This window comes from Xiphophorus maculatus, chromosome 22, assembly GCF_002775205.1.
Source record: "Xiphophorus maculatus strain JP 163 A chromosome 22, X_maculatus-5.0-male, whole genome shotgun sequence".
Classification (NCBI taxonomy): Eukaryota; Metazoa; Chordata; class Actinopteri; order Cyprinodontiformes; family Poeciliidae; genus Xiphophorus; species Xiphophorus maculatus.
This window is the reverse complement of record NC_036464.1, coordinates 2,128,847-2,148,206: the sequence shown is the minus strand read 5'-3', so window position 1 is coordinate 2,148,206 and position 19,360 is coordinate 2,128,847. Positions and strand designations below refer to the sequence as shown.

Below are 19,360 nucleotides of genomic sequence, written 5' to 3'. Positions count from 1 at the left end.
GGAACTGTAAAATATCCATGATGTTTCGTTTGATTCTTTGATGACTCTAGATGTGAAACGATGAATGATCAACTAGCAGCAACTGAAAGGATAACTGTTGATCTTCATGTGAGTCTGAATGAGGAGAAAAGCTCGAAGTTTGAATTCAGACCGGATGTCAGGCGTGACGGGACACATGGACAGGAAGACATGGACAGCAGAGAGGACACATGGACAGGAAGACATGGACAGCAGAGAGGACACATGGACAGGAAGACATGGACAGCAGAGAGGACACATGGACAGGAAGACATGGACAGCAGAGAGGACACATGGACAGGAAGACATGGACAGCAGAGAGGACACATGGACAGGAAGACATGGACAGCAGAGAGGACACATCCAGCTGTGGGACGAGGACAGCAGCCGTCTCTTCTCTCTGTATTTTTATCAGTTTATTTCAATCCCACAGCAACACATGCTGGATCTATTGTGTAATGCTCTACATAGATCTGCTCTACATGGAGACATAAGTTATATTTACTGAAGCTCAGGCCTGGACTGTGTCATTTATATAATCGGTGCTGGAGAAAGTATTTGCCCCCTTACAGATTTCACACTCTCACAAATAAATTTTTCGAACCATCAGACAAATATTAAGATTATGAAAACATGATGAACTTTATTACGGCTTCTTCTTGATAACTGTTTCTTCCACCAGTGTTTGTTACTGCCAATAAAGCTTTTACTGGTATGGAGGAATGTAAACAGACGTTTTGATTTCATTCCACAGTATCTCAGTCTGATATACTGTAAGTCCATACTTTGACTAGGCCTCGCCAAAATCATGATTTCATGAATTTTTGACACTGCTTTTCTAATCTGGTGCAAATCCCAAGCATGCTAAAGTCACATTAAACAGAAGAGTTTAACTGCCAGAAAATCCTGAAAGAGAAAGTTGAATTGTACTGAATTGTTTCACTACCAGAGCCTGGAAACAGGAGGAGCAACATGTGATTAAAACGAGAAACACTCTCAACTTAACTTTCTGCTTCAGGATTTCCAGGCAGAGAGCAGAAGTACTGGTTCCACTGGTTACAGCAAGCTGGCCAGTAGTCCCAGATCATCATACTGCCACCACCAGCAGTATGAAGTTCTGGTTGTGAAATGCTGTGTTTGTTTTACACCAGATGTAACAGAACCAACACCTTCCAGGAAGTACCTCTGGTTCATCATCAATCAGAATATTTTCCCAGCAGTGTTGGATCATCAGGATGGTTTTGGGGAATGTGAGACGGGTTCTATTGGGTCAGCATTGGTTCTGGTTTTAGAACTCTACCCTGGTGGCCATTTTTCCAGTGTTTGCTGATATTCTGCATTAAAAGAGAAGGTCTCTGATTTCCTCCAGCAGCCTGTCCTCCATTCTCCTTTCTCTGCTCATTGTTCTGTATTCTCACTCTGCAGGAATGTGGATCAACTTTTGAACCCCACAATTACTGACCACTGCTTCTTGAATTCCCCTCCTCAAGCCCTCATCTCTTCCCTGCACATCTGATCCGCTGCAGTCTCTCTCTGCTCTTTAAACTCGCCCGTCTCTTCCTCTCATCCTTCTTTCCGTCTCCTTCGTCTTCCATTTTGAACCTTTCCACAGTCCTCCTCTCTTCCTTGCTTCATAATTTCTGGTTGCCAGTCTTCCGTCCGTCTGACTCATCCTCAGTTGTACTTTCATTTCAGATGACTCATTGTTATCTGTGCTTGAGTTTCACTGTTCTTCCTGAGTGAAGCTGTTTCACTGTAGTGAGGGTTTCTTACCCGTTTTGCACCGTTTTGTTCCCTCCTCCTGATCAGAACGGGCCCAGAGCTCAGGAGGAAGGTTGGCCCCTGAGAACGAAGTGAACAGCAGCCGAGCTGCAGCACATACCAAACTGGGATCGTTTTCAGGGTGTGATCAGATCAGAAACTCATTCATCACTGCAGTAGTTTGGACCAAAGATGTGTTCATGGTGAAAACATGCAGGCTGCTTTAAGATCCACTGGATCAGCACAAAACAAACAGATTCCTCCACTTCTGTCATCATTTTCAGCTTTCTACTCATCCAACATCACTGAAAACACCTTCAGCTCAGGCAATACGTTAATACTTTGACATTTAGTAAACATGAGTCATACACGGTTGTGGTCCAGCAAACTTGGACATAATAATATGATTTTGGCTAAAACAGCAGAAAAGAGTTTATTTCTGCAGCAGAGGTTTGTTAAAACTGTCATCACATTGTGACAGTTTGTTATGAGACAGATTATCTGTGAAAAGATCGACCTCCTCCCTAAGCTGGTCAAAAGCAACCAATCAGAGTCAGGAGGCGGGTCTTAGTGCTGTCAATCAATAACAGTACTCTCTGCTAAACGTGTTAATGGTGGAAAAATAACTGCTACACAATTTAAGACAGATAATCTATGAAACATTGAGCTCCTAACTGCAGAAGTACAAGTCTGTCAGAAACCGCCAATCAGAGCCAGGAGGAGGGTTTTAGTGCTGTCAATCACTCTGGTGCTCCTCCCCCTCTCTTTTGCTACAAAGTTACACATCCTGCTACACCTAATTCACCACAACATAGCCTGCCATGAACGCAGATAAATGGCTTTCCAGACTGAATGAAACTTTTAGAAATGTATTTGGTTCAAACTAATTTTCCTGGCATCAGTTTGTTTCTCCAAACGATGAGTAGAGGAGCCTGAACGACCACTGCAGCCCAACACCTCACCGCCTGCGTTTGGTTCATTCACTTTATCTAGTTGCTGTAATTCTGTCACATGATGAGGCTTAAGTAAGAGCTGATCTCTGCTGTTTTGTTAAAAACAAACTGCAGAGCCTGCTGCTGGTCCGTTTTCCTCGTGCATTAGTAACGCAGAACCATGTCTGTTCCTGAGAACGGGTCGGCCAGTGGCCGTTATCGGCCTGCAGCTGGACAAACAGCTGACCGCTCTCTGCATTGTCTGCTGGTGTCACATGAGAAGCCTTTTCCGCCTCCACCATCCCTCTGTGGTCGCCGTAGCGACCAGCTGTCGTCTCCTGTCTTTAAACTTGAACCCGGGGATCGACGGCGACCTGAGCTGGTTCTGCCGTTGAGGAGAACTCCTCTCCACCCGGATCAACCAGCTCCACCTGTTTAACCAGCAGCTGAGGAGGATCACAGAACCCACATGAGAGCATTTGAGTCTGGATCTCAGTTCAGCCTGGTTCACAGCAGGACAGACGGTGTGTGTGTGTGTGTGTGTGTGTGTGTGTGTGTGTGTGTGTGTGTGTGTGTGTGTGTGTGTGTGTGTGTGTGTGTGTGTGTGTGTGTGTGTGTGTGTGTTTACAGCAGGTGTTGTCTCTGCTCTTGACCTTTGCCACTGTGAGGATGATGGCATGTGAACATGTGATCTTCATCAGACACGCCCAGTTTCTCTGACATTGAACAGACTGACTCTTGATAGATGAATGCTTTCGTCTCGTTCTGTCACTGCATGTACAAACTCATCGGCTCCCTGATGATGATGATGGACAGATCATCATCACCAAATTCAGACAGTTTGAGTTTAAAATCAATAAAAGCAGAACGACTGATCACACCAGTTCTGTTTTAGTTTGCTTTAATCCAACCTGAGCTTGTTTGCCCAGAAAGTCTGGTTTATTCAATCAAACTGTGATTCACTGAAGCTTATAGACTCGGTTCGATTGAGGACCATGCCTATATCCACCTCCAGCTGCTGTGGCTCTGAGTCAAACCAACCTGTTCCCCTCCTGGCCTGTGGGGGCGCTGCACCAAGAACCACTGAAGGAAACAACACAAAAACCTCTGAAGACACTGAGAGCAACTTCCTTCTTCACCAAATGGAAACATAAATGAAGTGGCGTCAGATTTTAGCAGTTGGAGGATTTCTCTTTAGTCTTAAAAAAAAAAAAAGCACAAGCTTTTCTCCCTGCAATGCTAGGCTAGCACATTTGTTTTGGTTGCTTTTACCCAGAATGCCTTGTGTTGCAATCCACTTCTTGCTTTTGGAGCGGCCTCTGGTCCACTTGGTGTTCACAGTTCAACCGAACCCAGACTGAGGTTTGTAGTTTGCTTTTTAAGGTGCATTTCCAGCAGCTTTGTTCAGTCTGCTATAATCCAACTTCAGTCCATTTGTCTAGGAAGTCTGGTTAATTCAGGTGGGAATTCATCATTTAAATCAAAAGTGATTTCTTCCACACTTTCCAGGCCTTGATTCAACCATGAACTCTTTTTTATTGTATTGTTGAGTTAAACATCAGGAACATGAAGCAGCAGATCTGCAACAGAAAGAAAGCGACTTTATTCCAGCTGTTGATGTAAAGTTTGTTATTTTTCTGTGTTAAATCAGAAGCTGTTGAAGGTAAAGTGAAGATGTGAATCTTCCTCGCTGTCAGAGCTCCTTCAGACATGTGATGGAGGCTTTTTGATGCTGTGAGTTACGATCGGACGGTGTCTCTTAATGAAGGATTATCTTCACCCTCATAAACAGCTCAGAGACCCTCCATCCAATCCCGCATGGAGCTCCTTCCTCTTCTGCCAAACAGGATTTCTGGGTGATTGGAGGATTTATGCTGCTAATAATAGAGTAAACTAGATTTATTTCCAGGGAGCGATTCTGCAGGGGCCTATTTATAATTACAGAATCCAATGATACATCCCTCAGGGTTTATCGCCTGACCCGGCTACCGGGACGCAGCTGACCGAGCAGCTCTGACAAACAGACAATGTGTGAAGACGCTTCTGGGCTGATGACAGACATCCCAGGAGGATATGAGGAAGGAAGCTGGTTTCTGGTTTGTCTTCTTTATCTGAAATGGTGATAAAAGCTGATGAAGCTGTGGCGCTGTCAGCAGAACATCACACACTTCATCTCACACAGAAGTAACTTGTTGTTGATTCTCATGGCTGTTTGCAGGGAGAGGATCTACTCAGATCAGACTGCATTAAAGGAGATGCATGACGCAAAACTCACATTTATTCAGGGTTTTCTGCTTCCATTTGGGTCTGAACTGCTTCTTTAATAAAACAAAACAAAATACCCAGACAGTTTTTTAGTTCATGTTTTTTGGTGTCTGGAAAATGAGTCATTTCAAAAACCTTCCAATAATTATGAAACCAATAACCAATAATAGGTGGTGCATAGAAGCTGAAAGCTGCTTCTCCATGTTTGGTTCTGGTTCTGGATGCAGAGCAGAACCAGAACCAAACCTGAGGGGTCTGGAAGGTTGATACAACAGCAGATCTTTAAGATATTCAGTGATTTATAAAATGCCAACAGTATCTTATTCTCTCAGTGAAGGACTGAGAGTGATGTGCTCCATCTTACTGGTTTTAGTCAGAACGCCAGCAGCAGCTTCTCAATCAGCAGCATTCTGGAGGACTGATGTTTTTTAGTCAGACCCGTGAAGATACTGTTGCAGTAATCAATGCAACTAAAGATAAACTCATGGATGAGTTTCTCTGATGCTGAGACATTAGTCCTCTGATCCTGGAGATGTTCCTCAGGTGACAGAAGGCCGACTCTGTGACTGTCTTAATGTGGCTCTGAAGGTTCAGGTCAGAGGTCAGCCTGATCTCTAGTTTCCAGCTGTGTGTTGACTCTAGATCTATAGCTCTACATCTTTCCTCTTTCGGTCCAAAGATAAGTTCAGTCTTGTTTCTGTTCAGAAAGTTTTGGCACATCCACACATGTATCTGTTCCCAGCTTCGGGTCAGTGGTGGACGGTTCAGAGTCACCTGGTGACATCGTCACGTAGAGCTGTGCATCATCTGCGTAGTTATGGTAGCTAATCTTAATTCCTGATATAATCTGAGTCAGTGGAGCATATTTAAATGTTCCTTCAGATCCAGTGGTTCTATAATCCATATAATCCATCCATATAAGCAGTGACAGTTTCCTAATAAAATCTTCCCATTTTTGACGATCAACACGATTCAGAGGTTTAATCTTAGCTTGTCGTGTCTCTGGTCAATCTTTAACTGACTGGTTTTAAACCATTAAGTGATCATCAGTAACTGGACCTCCCATCATTCCTGACATTGATCTGCCTCTGGGCTGTGATTGGTGAGCGATGAGCTCAGCCACAGGTCCTCATGCATTCCTGTTTGATGTGAAACGTGAAGTTTGACCACACTGACCAGCTGGCCAGGAAGGTGACTGTCCCGCTGACGGACGGCCTGATGACACCCAGAGCCACCGGCTCTCAGGAGACGTTTGGAAGAGACGCTATTTATTCCTCCAGCATCATCGACCTGCCTCCTCACGGTGACATCACTGCATTTTCCCTGCATGCTCAGCATGGTGGGATTAATGACAGGAAAACGGATCGCTCTGTTTCACATTTGATTTAAAAACATGAGCTTCCTCTAAACATGGCTGCACGTCTGTTTACAACCACATTAAAAAGATAGTTTGACTTTCATTTTCAGGCTATAGATTTTATAAAGTGATGTTGTCATAGTTTTAATTAGCAGCTTGTTTAGAAGCAAATGTTTTGCATTTTCTGATCCAATTTTCCTCATTTAAATCTTCATCATAAAGCAGCTTCTGTTTTAATACACACATAAATACACATTTTTATTCATATAACTTTGTTTAGATTATTTTTTTTACATGGATACAACAAAATGGATTTCTATTAATAGTGACTCACATCACAGGTGATGGACAGAATTATACTGTACTAACAGAGATGGAAAGTAAACAAGAGGGCACACTCTGATTCAAATTCCCACATTAAATTAATTTTAACATAAAATTAATTCTAGTTACATATAAACAGCTGAAACTCTGAGTTTGCTTCAGGAAACGAGGATAGAAATCCACTTGCTGATAATCACTGGAACATTAATCAATAAAGATGACTTGACAAAATTATTTTGATTTTAATATTTGACAAAAAATAATGTTTATTGCATGTTTCATAACTGATGACTGCATCTTGTTTTTATGATGTAAAATAATCTGAACTATCTAGTTGCTGAAATGTGCGATACAAATAAACTTAATTTGACTCGCCAGAGTTACACAGGATTTGTGCTTAATAGTGAATAAAAATATAATAATTTACTCTAGAATCTGAACTTCAAGCAAAAATGTAATAATGTGGTGAAAAAGAAATACTTCTACTACAACTAATAGAAAATTATATACATTTCTTACAAAATTTAGTAAAATTAGCTAAAAACCTAAATCAAAAGTCAAAGTAATATAAGATAAATATATTTTCTTATAACTTAAACTTAAATTAAATTTGACATTTACAAGTTAAGAAAATAAAATAATAACAAAATAAGAACTATAAAATGAAAAGTTTTTCTTTTAAACATTTTCAGGTTCTCAGATGAAAAGAGTTTTCACCTTGACATGTCAGCAGAGTGACACCTCTGTCCTGTCCTCCATCTTTGCATGCTGACACACTGATGTCCAAACTGGGAGGACTGGGGGCTGGACGCGACACAGCAGCACGAGGATGGTAACACGACTCCGACCGAACGTTTTTCCTGCCTGATATAAAAGAGCCGCAGGCTGCAGAGGGACACAGAGGGACACAGAGGGACACCAGAGGGACACAGAGGGACACAGAGGGACACAGAGGACCCAAATCTGTCCCAGAACCTCCCAGCTTCATCAGGATGGGACTGCTGAGTGTGGAAGAACTGGTAGGTTCTGCTCCGTTAACTGGGAATGATGGTGTGCTGGATTAGAGGCGTGTAAATTAATTTATTCAAATGTAAATATTTAAATTTAACATCAGTTACAGTATTTTTGCATCTTCACCATAAATGATGGTTTTGTTTTATTACTTCAGTCCCTAAAATAAATAATTTTATTGAACTTTTGGACAAACTAGTAGAAGTTGCAGTAATTTAGCAGAAATATTTGAACTAAAAATGACAGTATTTTAGACACCATGAGGTTTGTGTGTTTAAAAGTTGTGACTCATCGCTCCAGGTGACTGGTAAGAGGTCAGAGGGCAAAGAGCCCAGAGACTTCCAGGGGGGCGAGTATGAGGCGGCCGTCAACCAGGAGAAGCGGGATGACCGTCGGTCGCTCCAGGAGCTGCCGGGGGAAGGTGGAGCTTCGGAGGAGGAGGTCAGCGTGGTGGCTCTGAACGTGAGTCTCCTCTGCTGGATCCAGAACCAGAACCAGAACCAGACCCAAGCTTTTTTACTCACAAACTAAACGCTTGTTTCCGTCACATTCCTGGTTCTAAAGAAAAACATCTCAGTTATTATAAGGAGGTTTAAAAAAAATCTTTAACATTTCAAATCTTTTAACCAGTTTCCAGGAAGAAAGTTTAAATGTTGATGTCACATGCTAAAATGTTAGAAGAGAAACTTTGTTGGTATTAAAAGCCAATATTAAATATATTACTCAACTTCCATATGTTCATTTTGTGCGCAGCAGCTTCTTCTTTGCTCTTCATTTCTTCCTTGAACTTAAACTGGGACAAAGTTGAAACTCCGTTTGATTTCAGGCTTACTGCGCAGTTTTACCTGTCTGTGCTGCCCCCTGGAGGTACTGAAGTGCACAACAACTTGGATTTATCAATTACCTACTTAGAGGAATATTTGCCAGGCCAACAGCTAATCCCATCATCTTTAGAAGATATTTGCAGCTGAATATTGATTTAGAAAATAGTTTACACTATATAATATTTTAAATGAAAGGTAGCAACACACATTCCAACCCATCCTTTCTAAAAAGGTTAAGGTGTTTTTCCAAGTCTGCTGTGAATGAATCTAAGGAACATTATCAATACCTACAGGGTACTCTCTGAAACCTGCTTTTAGTTCCTCTGGGTTTTGTGGCATTTTAAAAACTTTTCTTTGTCTCTGCTCCGTCAGACGGACAGAAGCGGGAGGCTGAAGCTGGAGACGGTGGACGATCTGTTCAACATCCTGCAGCTGAGGAAGAGGAGGAAGGAGAGGAAGTCTTCTGTGTTCAAGAAAACTGAACCGGAACCAGAGACAGTGGTAGGACATCGTCAGGTTGTTTTCACCTGAACCAGAACAGGTTCCAGTTGGACCAGTTGGTCCTGCAGGATGGAAGGTTCCGGACTGGACTGGTTACAGCAGCAAAGCGTCGCTTTAGTTTAAACTCTGTGGCGCTTTGTGTGTTTTCCAGCCAGAAACGGTGGATGAGCAGCTGTTCCTCACGGCGGTTATGGAGAACAAACTTCCTGTGGTGGAGAAGTACCTGGCCGACGGAGGAAACCCAAACGCAGCCGATAACGTGAGAGAGAAACTGTTAAAAACCATGGAAACGTCTCTAATTTACGGAGTTTATGAATAAAATGCTTTTTATTTTCCAGTTTCAGAGAACTGCTCTGCACAAAGCTTCCTTCAAAGGACATGTGGAGGTGATGAGAAAACTTCTGGAGGCCGGCGCTGCCATAGAGCAGAAAGACAAGGTCCTACTCTCTCTTCTTCTGTTTCACACACCCATTACACACACAGTCTGACAGTGCAGTGTGTGTGTTTGTGTTGCAGCTGGAGGCCACAGCCGTCCATTGGGCCTGCAGGGGAGGCAGCCTGCCAGCCCTGCAGCTCCTGCTCCACCAGGGAGCCAAGTTCACCAGCAGAGACAAGGTTAGTTTGCCTCTCCCTGGTGGCGACACACGGGACTGCATGAGCAGATGTGTAGAAATGATGTTTCCTCCTCCTGATGCGCTCAGCTGCAGAGCACGCCTCTTCACGTCGCTGTGAGGACCGGACACTGCGAGTGCGCCGAGCATCTGATCCACTGTGGAGCCGACGTCAACGCCAGAGACAGAGTGAGCATTCAGACACTCAACAACTCATCTGATTGTTAGATCCATAAACCTTCAGGTCGCCTCTGATTTCTCAAATACACCGCAAAAATGCAAAAACCTTACCAAGTATTTTATCTTAGTACACCTGAAATAAGACAAAACTAACTTACAAGTAACTTTTCAGCAAGAAAATGTTTTAAGTGAATAATTTCAGAATGTTGGTGAAAAACTACAAGTTCCACTGGCAGATTATTTCACTTATAATATGCAAAGTGAGTGAAATAATCTGGCAGTGGAACTTGTACTTTTCCATGAATATTAAGGAATTATTGACTAAAAATAACTTGTATGTCTAGCTGAGCAGTTCCTTGTAAGTTAGTTTTGTCTTATTTCAAGTATAGCAACTTATTTTGAGCAGAAAGTAGACCAGAACTACTCGATAGGGTTTTGTGTTTTTGCAGTGTATTTAACGTTTCTGGTTGTTTTTGTGTCTGCCTGCAGGACGGAGACACACCAATGCACGATGCTGTGAGGATAAACCGATTCAAGATGATCAAGCTGCTGATGATGTACGGCGCCTGCCTCAGCACCAAGAACAGCGTAAGTCCCATCGGCGCGGCTGGACTCCAGCATGGGTCCAGGTCCAGTAGAGCTCAGTCTGGTCTGCTCCTTTTCTGCAGGATGGAAAAACTCCAATGGAGACGCTGTATTCATGGCAGAACGGAGCCAAGAGCCTGCTGTGTAACTTCAACGAGGAGAAGCCCTGATGCCCTGGACTGTCTGCAGGAAATAGACGATTCAGGGATCTGAACCAGCAACCCGCTGGCTCAGTAGACCTTTGGTCTCCATCAGGGAACGTTCACCAACAATGTGAAGTCCAGGCAGGAAGAGTTTTGTCTCTTCAGTCAGCTGGATGCTGCTGGTCGGTGTCCAGCTGACAGAAGACGATTTCTTCAGTTTTTCTTTATTTAATATTGAGCTGAGTTGAGTTCAGTGACGATGCACCAGAAGGTGATTCATTTCTGGATGAATGAGATGTTTATTTATTGCCAGACGTGATTTAGCTCTAACAGTGTGCGGCTTGTTGTGTTGATCTGCACCTGAAGCAAATCGTCTGCTTTTGTGCTGTTTAAGGGAAATAAGTCAGAACAAAGTAAGTTTGCTCTCCAGGTTGGACAGAATCTCTCTCCTTTCCTTCTAGTTTTTATTCATTCTGATGATCTGTTAATGTAAAGGCCATCCTGCTTCTTTCCAACCTTCTGTTAGGGACAAAAACTGATAGATTGTTCAGAAAGTTCTCCCATCAGGCGACCGTTAGGATATTCAGGCTCCACCTCTAATTATGACGCTGATAAACAGAGAGACAGAGTTGGAGCGCTGCTGATGGTTCAGAGGAAGTTTGACATGTAAAGTTATTGAAACAAATGGATTTTGTAAGATGTCTGTAACTGTTGGTTGAAATATAAATATTTAATAAACTTGTCTTTGATTTGAACGTGTTTTATTCTTGTTTGTCTTCAGCAGACATGTAGAGCAGTTAGCAGCTAACAGTACTAGCTCAACATATGTTAAGTCTACTTAAAGTAAAAAATAACTGTGTGTTTAGGCAAAAAAAATGTACGTTACAGAAGGTCAGATGAACGATCAGGCATCATAATCCAGAAATAACAGCGTGTGAAGTCAAAAGGCAGCTGAAGGGACGGCACATCTGGTTCATAACCCTCACAGCCAGTTCAATGCCTCAACTAGAAACCTGTAGCTTAATCCGTCTTTACTGTGACTGGTGGAAAAAGATCCTTAATTAATATCACTAAACACATAGCCTGCTGTGGGGGAAAACAAGCCTGGCGGGGGGCAAATGAAGCCTGGCATGAAGCGTCTGACGGCTCCTAGGATCTCTGGGACCCTCAAACCCCTCCACCATGATGAGGTGGCAGCACACGGAGGGGGGAAATAAAACCAGAAACAGTCGTTAACCGATCTGGAGAGAGGCCTCAAGGTGGCGCTCTGGTGTTAGTCCAAGGATGGTAAAGGAAGACCTGACAGTATTAACTGATGTAAAATGGCTGCCTTTAATCAGCTTGGTTCTGTGGTTTCTTCCAACAGAGCTTTATCGGCTGAAATTGTATAATCTGGATTAGGTTTTCTGTTTTTCTTTATTTTGTCAACAAAAGAAAAAATAATGTATTTTGTATGACTAGAACTTTTTAAGTACTTTAGACTTATCGAAAGTCATTTTGTATTCTTAAAGATGAAAATTACTATTTACCTTTTGTACTTAAGTACATTTTAAAACTTTTTTAACTTTAACTTTAGTAAAGTTAAAAAAGTTTTTACTTTTACTTTTGCTAGAATATTTGCTCATACAAGTGTCTCTACCTCTACTTAAGTAGAGAATGTGAATAGTTTTGACACCTCTGCTTAAAATTACTGTCTTCTTGTCTGACTGTTGCTTTCCGGTGATTAATTTCACATTCCGAGCTCAAATATAGTTCATGAACGCCACACAGCTATAGCGCATGCGCAACTTCTGTTTGGCACCGATTGGACTCTTTCAAACGCAGAACCGCGACTGTTTAGTGTGATTTAGCTCGACGACAGTTAGCATGTCAATTTAAAAAGAAGAAAACGTATTATTTTTGCTTGTGTGTAAATGCTATGAATGTAAAGCTGCTATGTGAGTACATTTTCAGTTCTGGGCGTAGTTGTAATATGAAAGCTGGGTTGTTTTTTCTTTAAATTTACCGAACTTTAGCAAAGTTTTAGCCGTGTCCAGCTAGCCGTGTTAGCCGTTGACAGGTGACACCGTTTCATGTCGTCAGGGAAAAAAAACAAAAACAAATTTAGGAAAAATTTTTGAAAGATAACAAACATGAAAACAATTGTTTGAGAGGATGTTGTATTTTAGATATATTTTGAGCGCAGACATTGTTATCTAGCATTGAAACATAGAAGGAATTTTCTCTCTGTTTACCGAAAAGCTTCGAGAAAAAGAAAACAAGAAATTCTGGTCAGTTTTCAACACCATGGAGGCAGTGGGCTTTGCACCATATATTGATTTGTCAGTTCGATGAACATTTCATTTAATTGCCATCAATAAGTTTCTGCCTTTAGATAATTTGTGTTTTTGATTGTTTTTGTTTTTCTGTCTCTACAGAAAAATGACTGACTCCTGCCTGAACCAGACTGACCTACGAAGACTCGCTGAAGATGGGAAAAATAAACTCTCAGGAGAGTTCATCCCCTCTCCAGAACTACCGGTCAGACCGAGCTGTTTGGTGGTTAATATAGAAGTTATTTTAAAGTATTGAATTCCCCCTGTTGGGATCTGCCTTCATTGACCTACAGTGCTTTATGTTTGTAACTGGTTTTTTTTTGTTTTGTTTTGTTCTGCAGCATTCCTGCATGGAGGATAAAGAACACCTGCAGGTTTACCTCAGAATCCGACCCTTGACCTCAGCAGAAAGAAGCAATGGAGAGTCACAGGTAGAAATGCTTCTAACTGTGGAGACAATGTTAAATTAATCTGGAAGACGACCTGCAGCAGATCACACAGATCGTATTTGCTTTTGTTGCAGGACTGTGTTGCCATGGAAACCCCAGATACGGTTCTCCTGAAGCCTCCCAGTCTGTCCCTTTTGGCCCGGCTCAGCAGTGATAAATCCCTTCCTCAGACCGGCCAGCGCTTCCAGTTCTCCAGGGTGAGACTTTGACTGGGACATAAACAGGAAGTCCATCTGATTCTTGTTAAATGGATCCACAATTAGTTAGTTATTAGTTACACTACATATGTTATTGTTATGCGTAAAAAGCCATAATCTTTATGTTGTAACAGTATCTTTATTATATTTTCCACTTGTTTAAGTTGCAACTTTCTCAGCTGTGTAATGCCTTCTGGGCCGATGATGCGTTTAGGTCATAGTGAATTCAAACAAAACAAAACGTAATGGTGGTGGAGGCTGATGAGGGCCGCCCACAAAACGTCTGGATGGAGACAAGCCGCCTCAAAGTTTTTATTTGCCGTCATACACAAGTTATCTGTGGAAACAAGCTAATGTGATTGGCCTATCTACTGTTTACTATAATAGCTAAAGCCAACATCATTACCAGCAGCTAACACATTAGCAAGATCTATTGCCATTCACCGTAGCTAATCATTACTAGAGCTAACTGCATTAGCGAGAGCTAGCACCATTGGCAGGAGTTAGAGTTAACGCCACTAGCAGGAACTAAAACTAGCACAACTAGCAGGCGGTAGTGCTAACTCCATTAGCAGGAGCTAAGAAATTGGAAGACGAATAGATGTTTATTATGAAGCATCTTTAAGTCATTGTAACAAACCATTCTATCATATTTAAAAGTGTTTTTATCCCGATGCTAACGTAAACATTTTGAATGATAAACTTCAGCTTTTTTCAGCGTTCCCTCGCCTTCTGGGCCGGTAGCAGAACCAACACCAGCTTCCTCCTTCTCATCTTCATCTCCTCCTGTCATTTCTGCATTGTCGTTTGTTTCAATGTGCTCTGGTTCAAACTGAAAGTGTTGAACGTTACTTATTGCACAAAAATTTGTGTTCTGGCTATATGGAGCTAGCGCTGTAGCACCTAGCATACGTCATAGTCCCAGGATGCATTGCAGCGTAAACAATATATTTGTGTTAATTTTTAAATGAATAAGAACTTACCAGCTTTTAGTACTTTTACTGAATATTTCTTATATTAAGTGTGTTATTGCTAATTGAGGATTGATTTAACGGTTCTGTCTCTTTAAGGTTTACGGCCCAGAAACGACACAAAGTGAGCTTTTTGAAGGCACCGTCAAAGATCTGGTCAAAAATGTCCTGGAAGGAGAAAACTCTCTGATTTTCACCTATGGAATCACCAACTCTGGGAAGACCTTCACGTTCCTCGGTACTGCAACCCGCAGTGTGAAGGCCTGCTGCCTGTAGGGAGCGCTCAGAGCTGACTGTGCTGCTGTTTGTGCTGCTGAAGGTCCCGACTCTGAAGCTGAAGCTGGAATCCTGCCCCGGGCGCTGCGCCTCATCTTCAGCAGCATCGGTGACAACGTGTTCCAGGGCCTGAGCGTCAAGCCGCACCGCTGCAGGGAGTTCCTGGCTCTGAGCCGCCAGCAGCAGGCCGACGAGGCGCTGTTCAAGAACAACCTGCTCAAACAACTCAGAGAGGTGAGCGGCTCCGGGCCCAACCCCCGCAGGACCCGGACGGGCCCAGTTGGGTGTTGGGCCCAACTGAAGCAAAACTAACTGTTTACAGGAGGCAAGCTTTCAGTTAGACTCTGAAATGATTTTATTATGGTTGTATATGAACTGAGTCAGATGAATAAACCTGATTATCTAACAGTGAGAGGTTGAACATACATTTCTAATCTGCATTACATTATTAATGACAAGCATTAGTTCTGCAGGAAGCCTACATTAGTAGAGTTTCTCTCTCAAGATTTGAATGTGTTTATATGACTTGGATTGAATTTGTTAGATTTCTGTTTTAAGTTAGGTTTTTTTTAAGTTCCTTCAGGCAACATTTGTAGTAAATTCCCGCTGAATAAATAATCTGAACTGACCCAGTTACCATATCAACAACACATTTCCTTCAAAAAATTTCTATATTTTTAGGCAGATATTTCTGAGAGAAATTCAAATGAATATTGTTAAAACTGAATTCATACTCAGGAGTTCAGACCGAGTTACCACGGTAACAGAATCAGGATCAGTAAGGTTCAGTTTTAAGAAGAAAGCTTGACTTTCTGCTCAGCGTTGCTAGGAAAGCTGTTGACCTCTGGAGGTCACCTGATGCTGGATGTAATCTGTTTGTTTCTGTTTCCTTCAGAATGAGAAGAGCAGCAGCAGCCTGCAGAACGCGACCAGCAAGACTTGGTTTGAAGGTGAGTCTGATATCTGTTTATTTCAACCAGCAGCTTTTCTAATTATTTTATTGATTAAAGCTGCAGTAGGCAACTTTTATAAAAATGTGTTTTACATACATGTTGAAACTGTCACTTTGTCCTGACAGAATAATATGAAAGAGTTAATCAAACTCTTCCCAATGGTCCTAGTGCCATTTGCAGAAAAACACCTCTACAGTCAGAAACAACCAATCAGAGCCAGTGTATACACCAGAATGATTGACAGCGTTAAGACCCTCCTCCTGGCTCTAACTGGTTGTTTTTTACCAAACGATGTATTTCTGCAGATGGCAGAGGAGATTAGATTTAATTTGATCACATTAACTGTTTTATATTTTACTGTCAGGACATAGAAATAATTTTTTTGTGAATGTTTGGAGATGTAGCTTTAAGCCAGCGTGTTTCTCTGCAGCTGTCTGTAGGGTTTTAGAAGGTCTGTTGTCTGCAGGCTCCACGGCGCCGCAGCCCAGTACTGCAGCCCAAGACAGAATCATCCTGGACGTCAAACCCAACACCAAGTTCTCCGTCTGGGTCTCCTTCTGTGAGATCTACAACGAGAACATCCTCGACCTCCTGGAGGTGGCACAGAGCGGGGCGCTGCGCAGGCCGGCTCTGCGGCTGGCACAGGACGCCAACAGCAACTCCTACGTGAAAGGTCAGGGCGCAGAGCTGCAGCTGAAGGTTTTCTGATGTCAGACAGGAAGTGACTGATGGCTGCTGTGTGTTCAGATCTACGCTGGGTCCAGGTGAGCAGTGCTGAGGAGGCGTTCAGAGTGGTGAAACTGGGCCGGAGGAACCAGAGCTTCTCCTCCACCCGCCTCAACCAACTCTCCAGCAGGAGGTGAGCAGCGCCACCGTTGTTCCTCACGTCCAGCTGCTTCCTGCTGTTCTCTAACGACCGACTGTCTGCTTCCAGTCACAGCATCTTCTCCATCCGGATTCTGAGCGTAGAGGACAGCGACCCGCCCAGAGTCCACACCATCAGCGAGTGAGTAGAGGGGAAGCTCACCCGCTCCAGCTTGTGCAGGTTAAACATGGCCGCTCTGCCCTGCAGGTTGTGTCTGTGTGACCTGGCCGGCTCCGAGCGATGTGCCAAGACTCAGAACAAAGGAGAGCGCCTGAAGGAGGCAGGAAACATCAACGCCTCACTGCTCAGCTTGGGGAAGTGCATCAAAGCTCTACGCTACAACCAGCAGGCCAAGTGAGTCGCCTCCAGGTCCAGTTCCCCCTGCTGGTTCTGACCTGTTCACAGGAAAAAGAGTTAAAGCCTTAAAATGTCTGAAATTCATCTACAAGAACTATTTGGCCTTAAATATATTGTGGGAGGTCCATTTATTCTCATATATGTAGTTTTTTTTAATATTCTTGTGGAACTTCTCTGTCAGGCAGAAGTTTGGCTCCCACAGGCAGCTACAGGTAGCTAGCTGCTAATATACTGTTGCTAGCTAGCTAGCTATTGTTTTTGCATTTATCTTGGGTCATTTAATTTTGTTTTACAAAAAAATTAAGAAAGCAAGCAATTAGCCGAATTATGATTGTCGATGTTTGATTAAAATTAGTTAATAATATTAATAATGTCTGCTTAGACCTTCTGTCAGTGTTGTAGTATTTCCTCCATCCAGCAGAGGGCGCTGCTGGTCGTCTTAAACTGAGCCAGTTGATACAGAAACAAAGATGGCAGAGTCATACCAGAATGGGAAAGAGAAACTTTCAAAACGAGTGTGCGATACAAATTTTGAAATATATAAACTCAACACACTTCTTTTTTCTTAAAGTTTGGGTTGAATCGTATTTCCACCAGCAGTCTGTCGTCTCCTGCCTTCAGGCTGCTGCAGCACATTCCCTTCAGGGAGAGCAAGCTCACACACTACCTGCAGGGCTTCTTCTGCGGCCGGGGCAGAGCCTGCATGATCGTCAACATCAACCAGTGCGCCTCCATGTACGACGAGACCCTCAACGTCCTCAAGTTCTCCGCCGTGGCCCAGAAGGTCCGTACAGTCGTCCTCACTGTCCCTACAGAGCCGTCAGGGTTAAATGTTTTTTTTTTTGTTGTTTTTTTTTACCCCTCCAGGGGGTCTTTTTTGTGGGCTCTAGTGTCCCTTATATGATAGTGGGCCGACAGGAAACAGGGAAGGAGAGGGGGCAAGACATGCGGCTAATGTCGTCGGGTCCAGGATTCGAACCCGAATACGGGTCGCGCTACGTCCTACGCCACCACGGCACGCCCCAGGGTTAAATGTTTTTGACTGAGGAGGAGTGGTGCTGTGGGCTCCCCCTGCTCTCTAGAACAGGCAGGAATCACCATGGCAACCAGTGACTAGGCCTGTCACAATCACAAATTTTGCTGAGCGATTAATTGCCTCAAAAATTGTTGAGATAAACGATAATATTGTTTGAAGACCTTTTTACACTGATTTAATGGAAATGACGTAATAATGCATGCGATTTCCTGCCAAAAATAGATACACTTTATTTTCAAAAGAATATTTAACACTGGAACTGATGAACAAAATAAACAAAACAACCAAAACAAAAATAAAATGGATTCTCAGTCTCCATTAACAAAAAATGTACTTGAATAAAAACTAAACAACATAAAGCCAAAGTGGAAATAAATACTGCATTCAACCAAGAGTGCAGATTATGAAGTCTGTATATCATGTTGCCCTTCAGTAATAATTAGATTTAAATAGAAAAGATGGGCACATCGACTACCTGATGCAATAGTTCACACTACATGATTTTTTGCCCCGATTTTCCCCTTATGATTGTCTTAGAACGTTGGCCGTTCTCTAAGATTGTCGCTTGCGATTTCGTAACCGATCATTATGTAGTGTGTGGTGTGTTATGGTAGAACGTCGTGGCCGCTCCGATCTAAATCAGGGGTTTCCCCCGACTGGGAGCAAGAACACAGCATGTTGAATGTGACAGGTACCCAATCAGAAAGCACGGATTCCCCTCCGTGCTTTCTCCCGGGTGGCGCGCAGGGGAATCCCAAACAGCTGACACTGCACAACCCGAAGTCCAGCGGACATTGGAGATGATATGTGGAAACAACATTAATATTTATTCAACATTTCCAAAGAATATAGAAATGACAAGGGGAGGAGCTGGAGCGAAATTGCTACTGGAGTTGATAAACCCGGTAACTTTTCAGTTTATACATAATACATAACTGAATGCAGCTGGTGTCCTTACAGATCTTTAACCAGATCACAGCCGTATTATATCCTAAACCTTTACATACCAAACTTCTGTCATTCTGTGGTGGAAATTCAAAGCCACATTTATTCTTTACAAAAACTCAAAAAAAAAAAACAACTATTGAATTCTGCACTTATTATATTAATATTTTTCTTTAATTAAAAATTAGTTGGTTCTGCACTTTTTTGAGCCAGATTTTCCAGAGCCATAACTTCTCCAGAGCTGCAGGTTACAGACTGCTGCCATGAAGGCCTGCCAAGCGGACATTCAGTGTGTTGGCCCCACAGCGTGGAATCAGCTCCAGTCTGAACTTAAGATGTCGGAAATGATTTCACTGGACTTATTTTGATCAGTTCTTAAAGATAGACAACAAGATTCTATGAAACAGTGTCATTGTTTTTAAATAGTTTTTATTGTTTTATACTTGTGCATATGTATTAATTGTTTTTATCTTGTAACCAGGTT

General features: G+C 42.6%; 2 protein-coding genes across 7 annotated transcripts in view; both read left to right on the top strand.

The window, feature by feature from the left end:
- Positions 1–7,532: 7,532 nt before the first annotated feature.
- ankrd1 (ankyrin repeat domain 1) lies at positions 7,533–10,605 on the top strand. Its single transcript, XM_023327909.1, has 9 exons — positions 7,533–7,676; positions 7,969–8,130; positions 8,865–8,993; positions 9,145–9,252; positions 9,332–9,430; positions 9,510–9,608; positions 9,695–9,793; positions 10,274–10,372; positions 10,453–10,605. Exons 1-9 carry the CDS (start codon positions 7,650–7,652, stop codon positions 10,537–10,539), a joined length of 909 nt encoding a protein of 302 aa, XP_023183677.1. The 5' UTR covers positions 7,533–7,649; the 3' UTR covers positions 10,540–10,605.
- Positions 10,606–12,344: 1,739 nt separating this feature from the next.
- The window catches only part of kif20b (kinesin family member 20B), a 29,647-nt gene continuing 22,631 nt past the window's right edge, over positions 12,345–19,360 (top strand). For 5 of the 6 annotated variants that reach the window (XM_023327893.1, XM_023327894.1, XM_023327895.1 and 2 more), the window contains exons 1-12: positions 12,345–12,449; positions 12,930–13,032; positions 13,169–13,258; positions 13,351–13,473; positions 14,544–14,682; positions 14,764–14,954; positions 15,616–15,670; positions 16,140–16,346; positions 16,421–16,532; positions 16,608–16,679; positions 16,746–16,892; positions 17,517–17,679. In XM_023327893.1, coding sequence (XP_023183661.1) covers positions 12,934–13,032; positions 13,169–13,258; positions 13,351–13,473; positions 14,544–14,682; positions 14,764–14,954; positions 15,616–15,670; positions 16,140–16,346; positions 16,421–16,532; positions 16,608–16,679; positions 16,746–16,892; positions 17,517–17,679 — 1,398 coding nt within the window. In that variant the 5' untranslated portion in view covers positions 12,345–12,449; positions 12,930–12,933. Of the gene's footprint in view, positions 12,450–12,815; positions 12,834–12,929; positions 13,033–13,168; positions 13,259–13,350; positions 13,474–14,543; positions 14,683–14,763; positions 14,955–15,615; positions 15,671–16,139; positions 16,347–16,420; positions 16,533–16,607; positions 16,680–16,745; positions 16,893–17,516; positions 17,680–19,360 lie in introns of those variants that run through there. The other variant, XM_023327892.1, reaches the window with a different exon arrangement.

Coding starts and splice junctions, on each gene's coding strand:
- ankrd1 (XM_023327909.1), top strand. CDS start 7,650: ATGGGACTGCTGAGTGTGGAAGAACTG. Junction 9,253..9,331: donor ACCCAAACGCAGCCGATAAC/GTGAGAGAGAAA, acceptor TTTATTTTCCAG/TTTCAGAGAACTGCTCTGCA. Junction 9,431..9,509: donor CCATAGAGCAGAAAGACAAG/GTCCTACTCTCT, acceptor TTTGTGTTGCAG/CTGGAGGCCACAGCCGTCCA.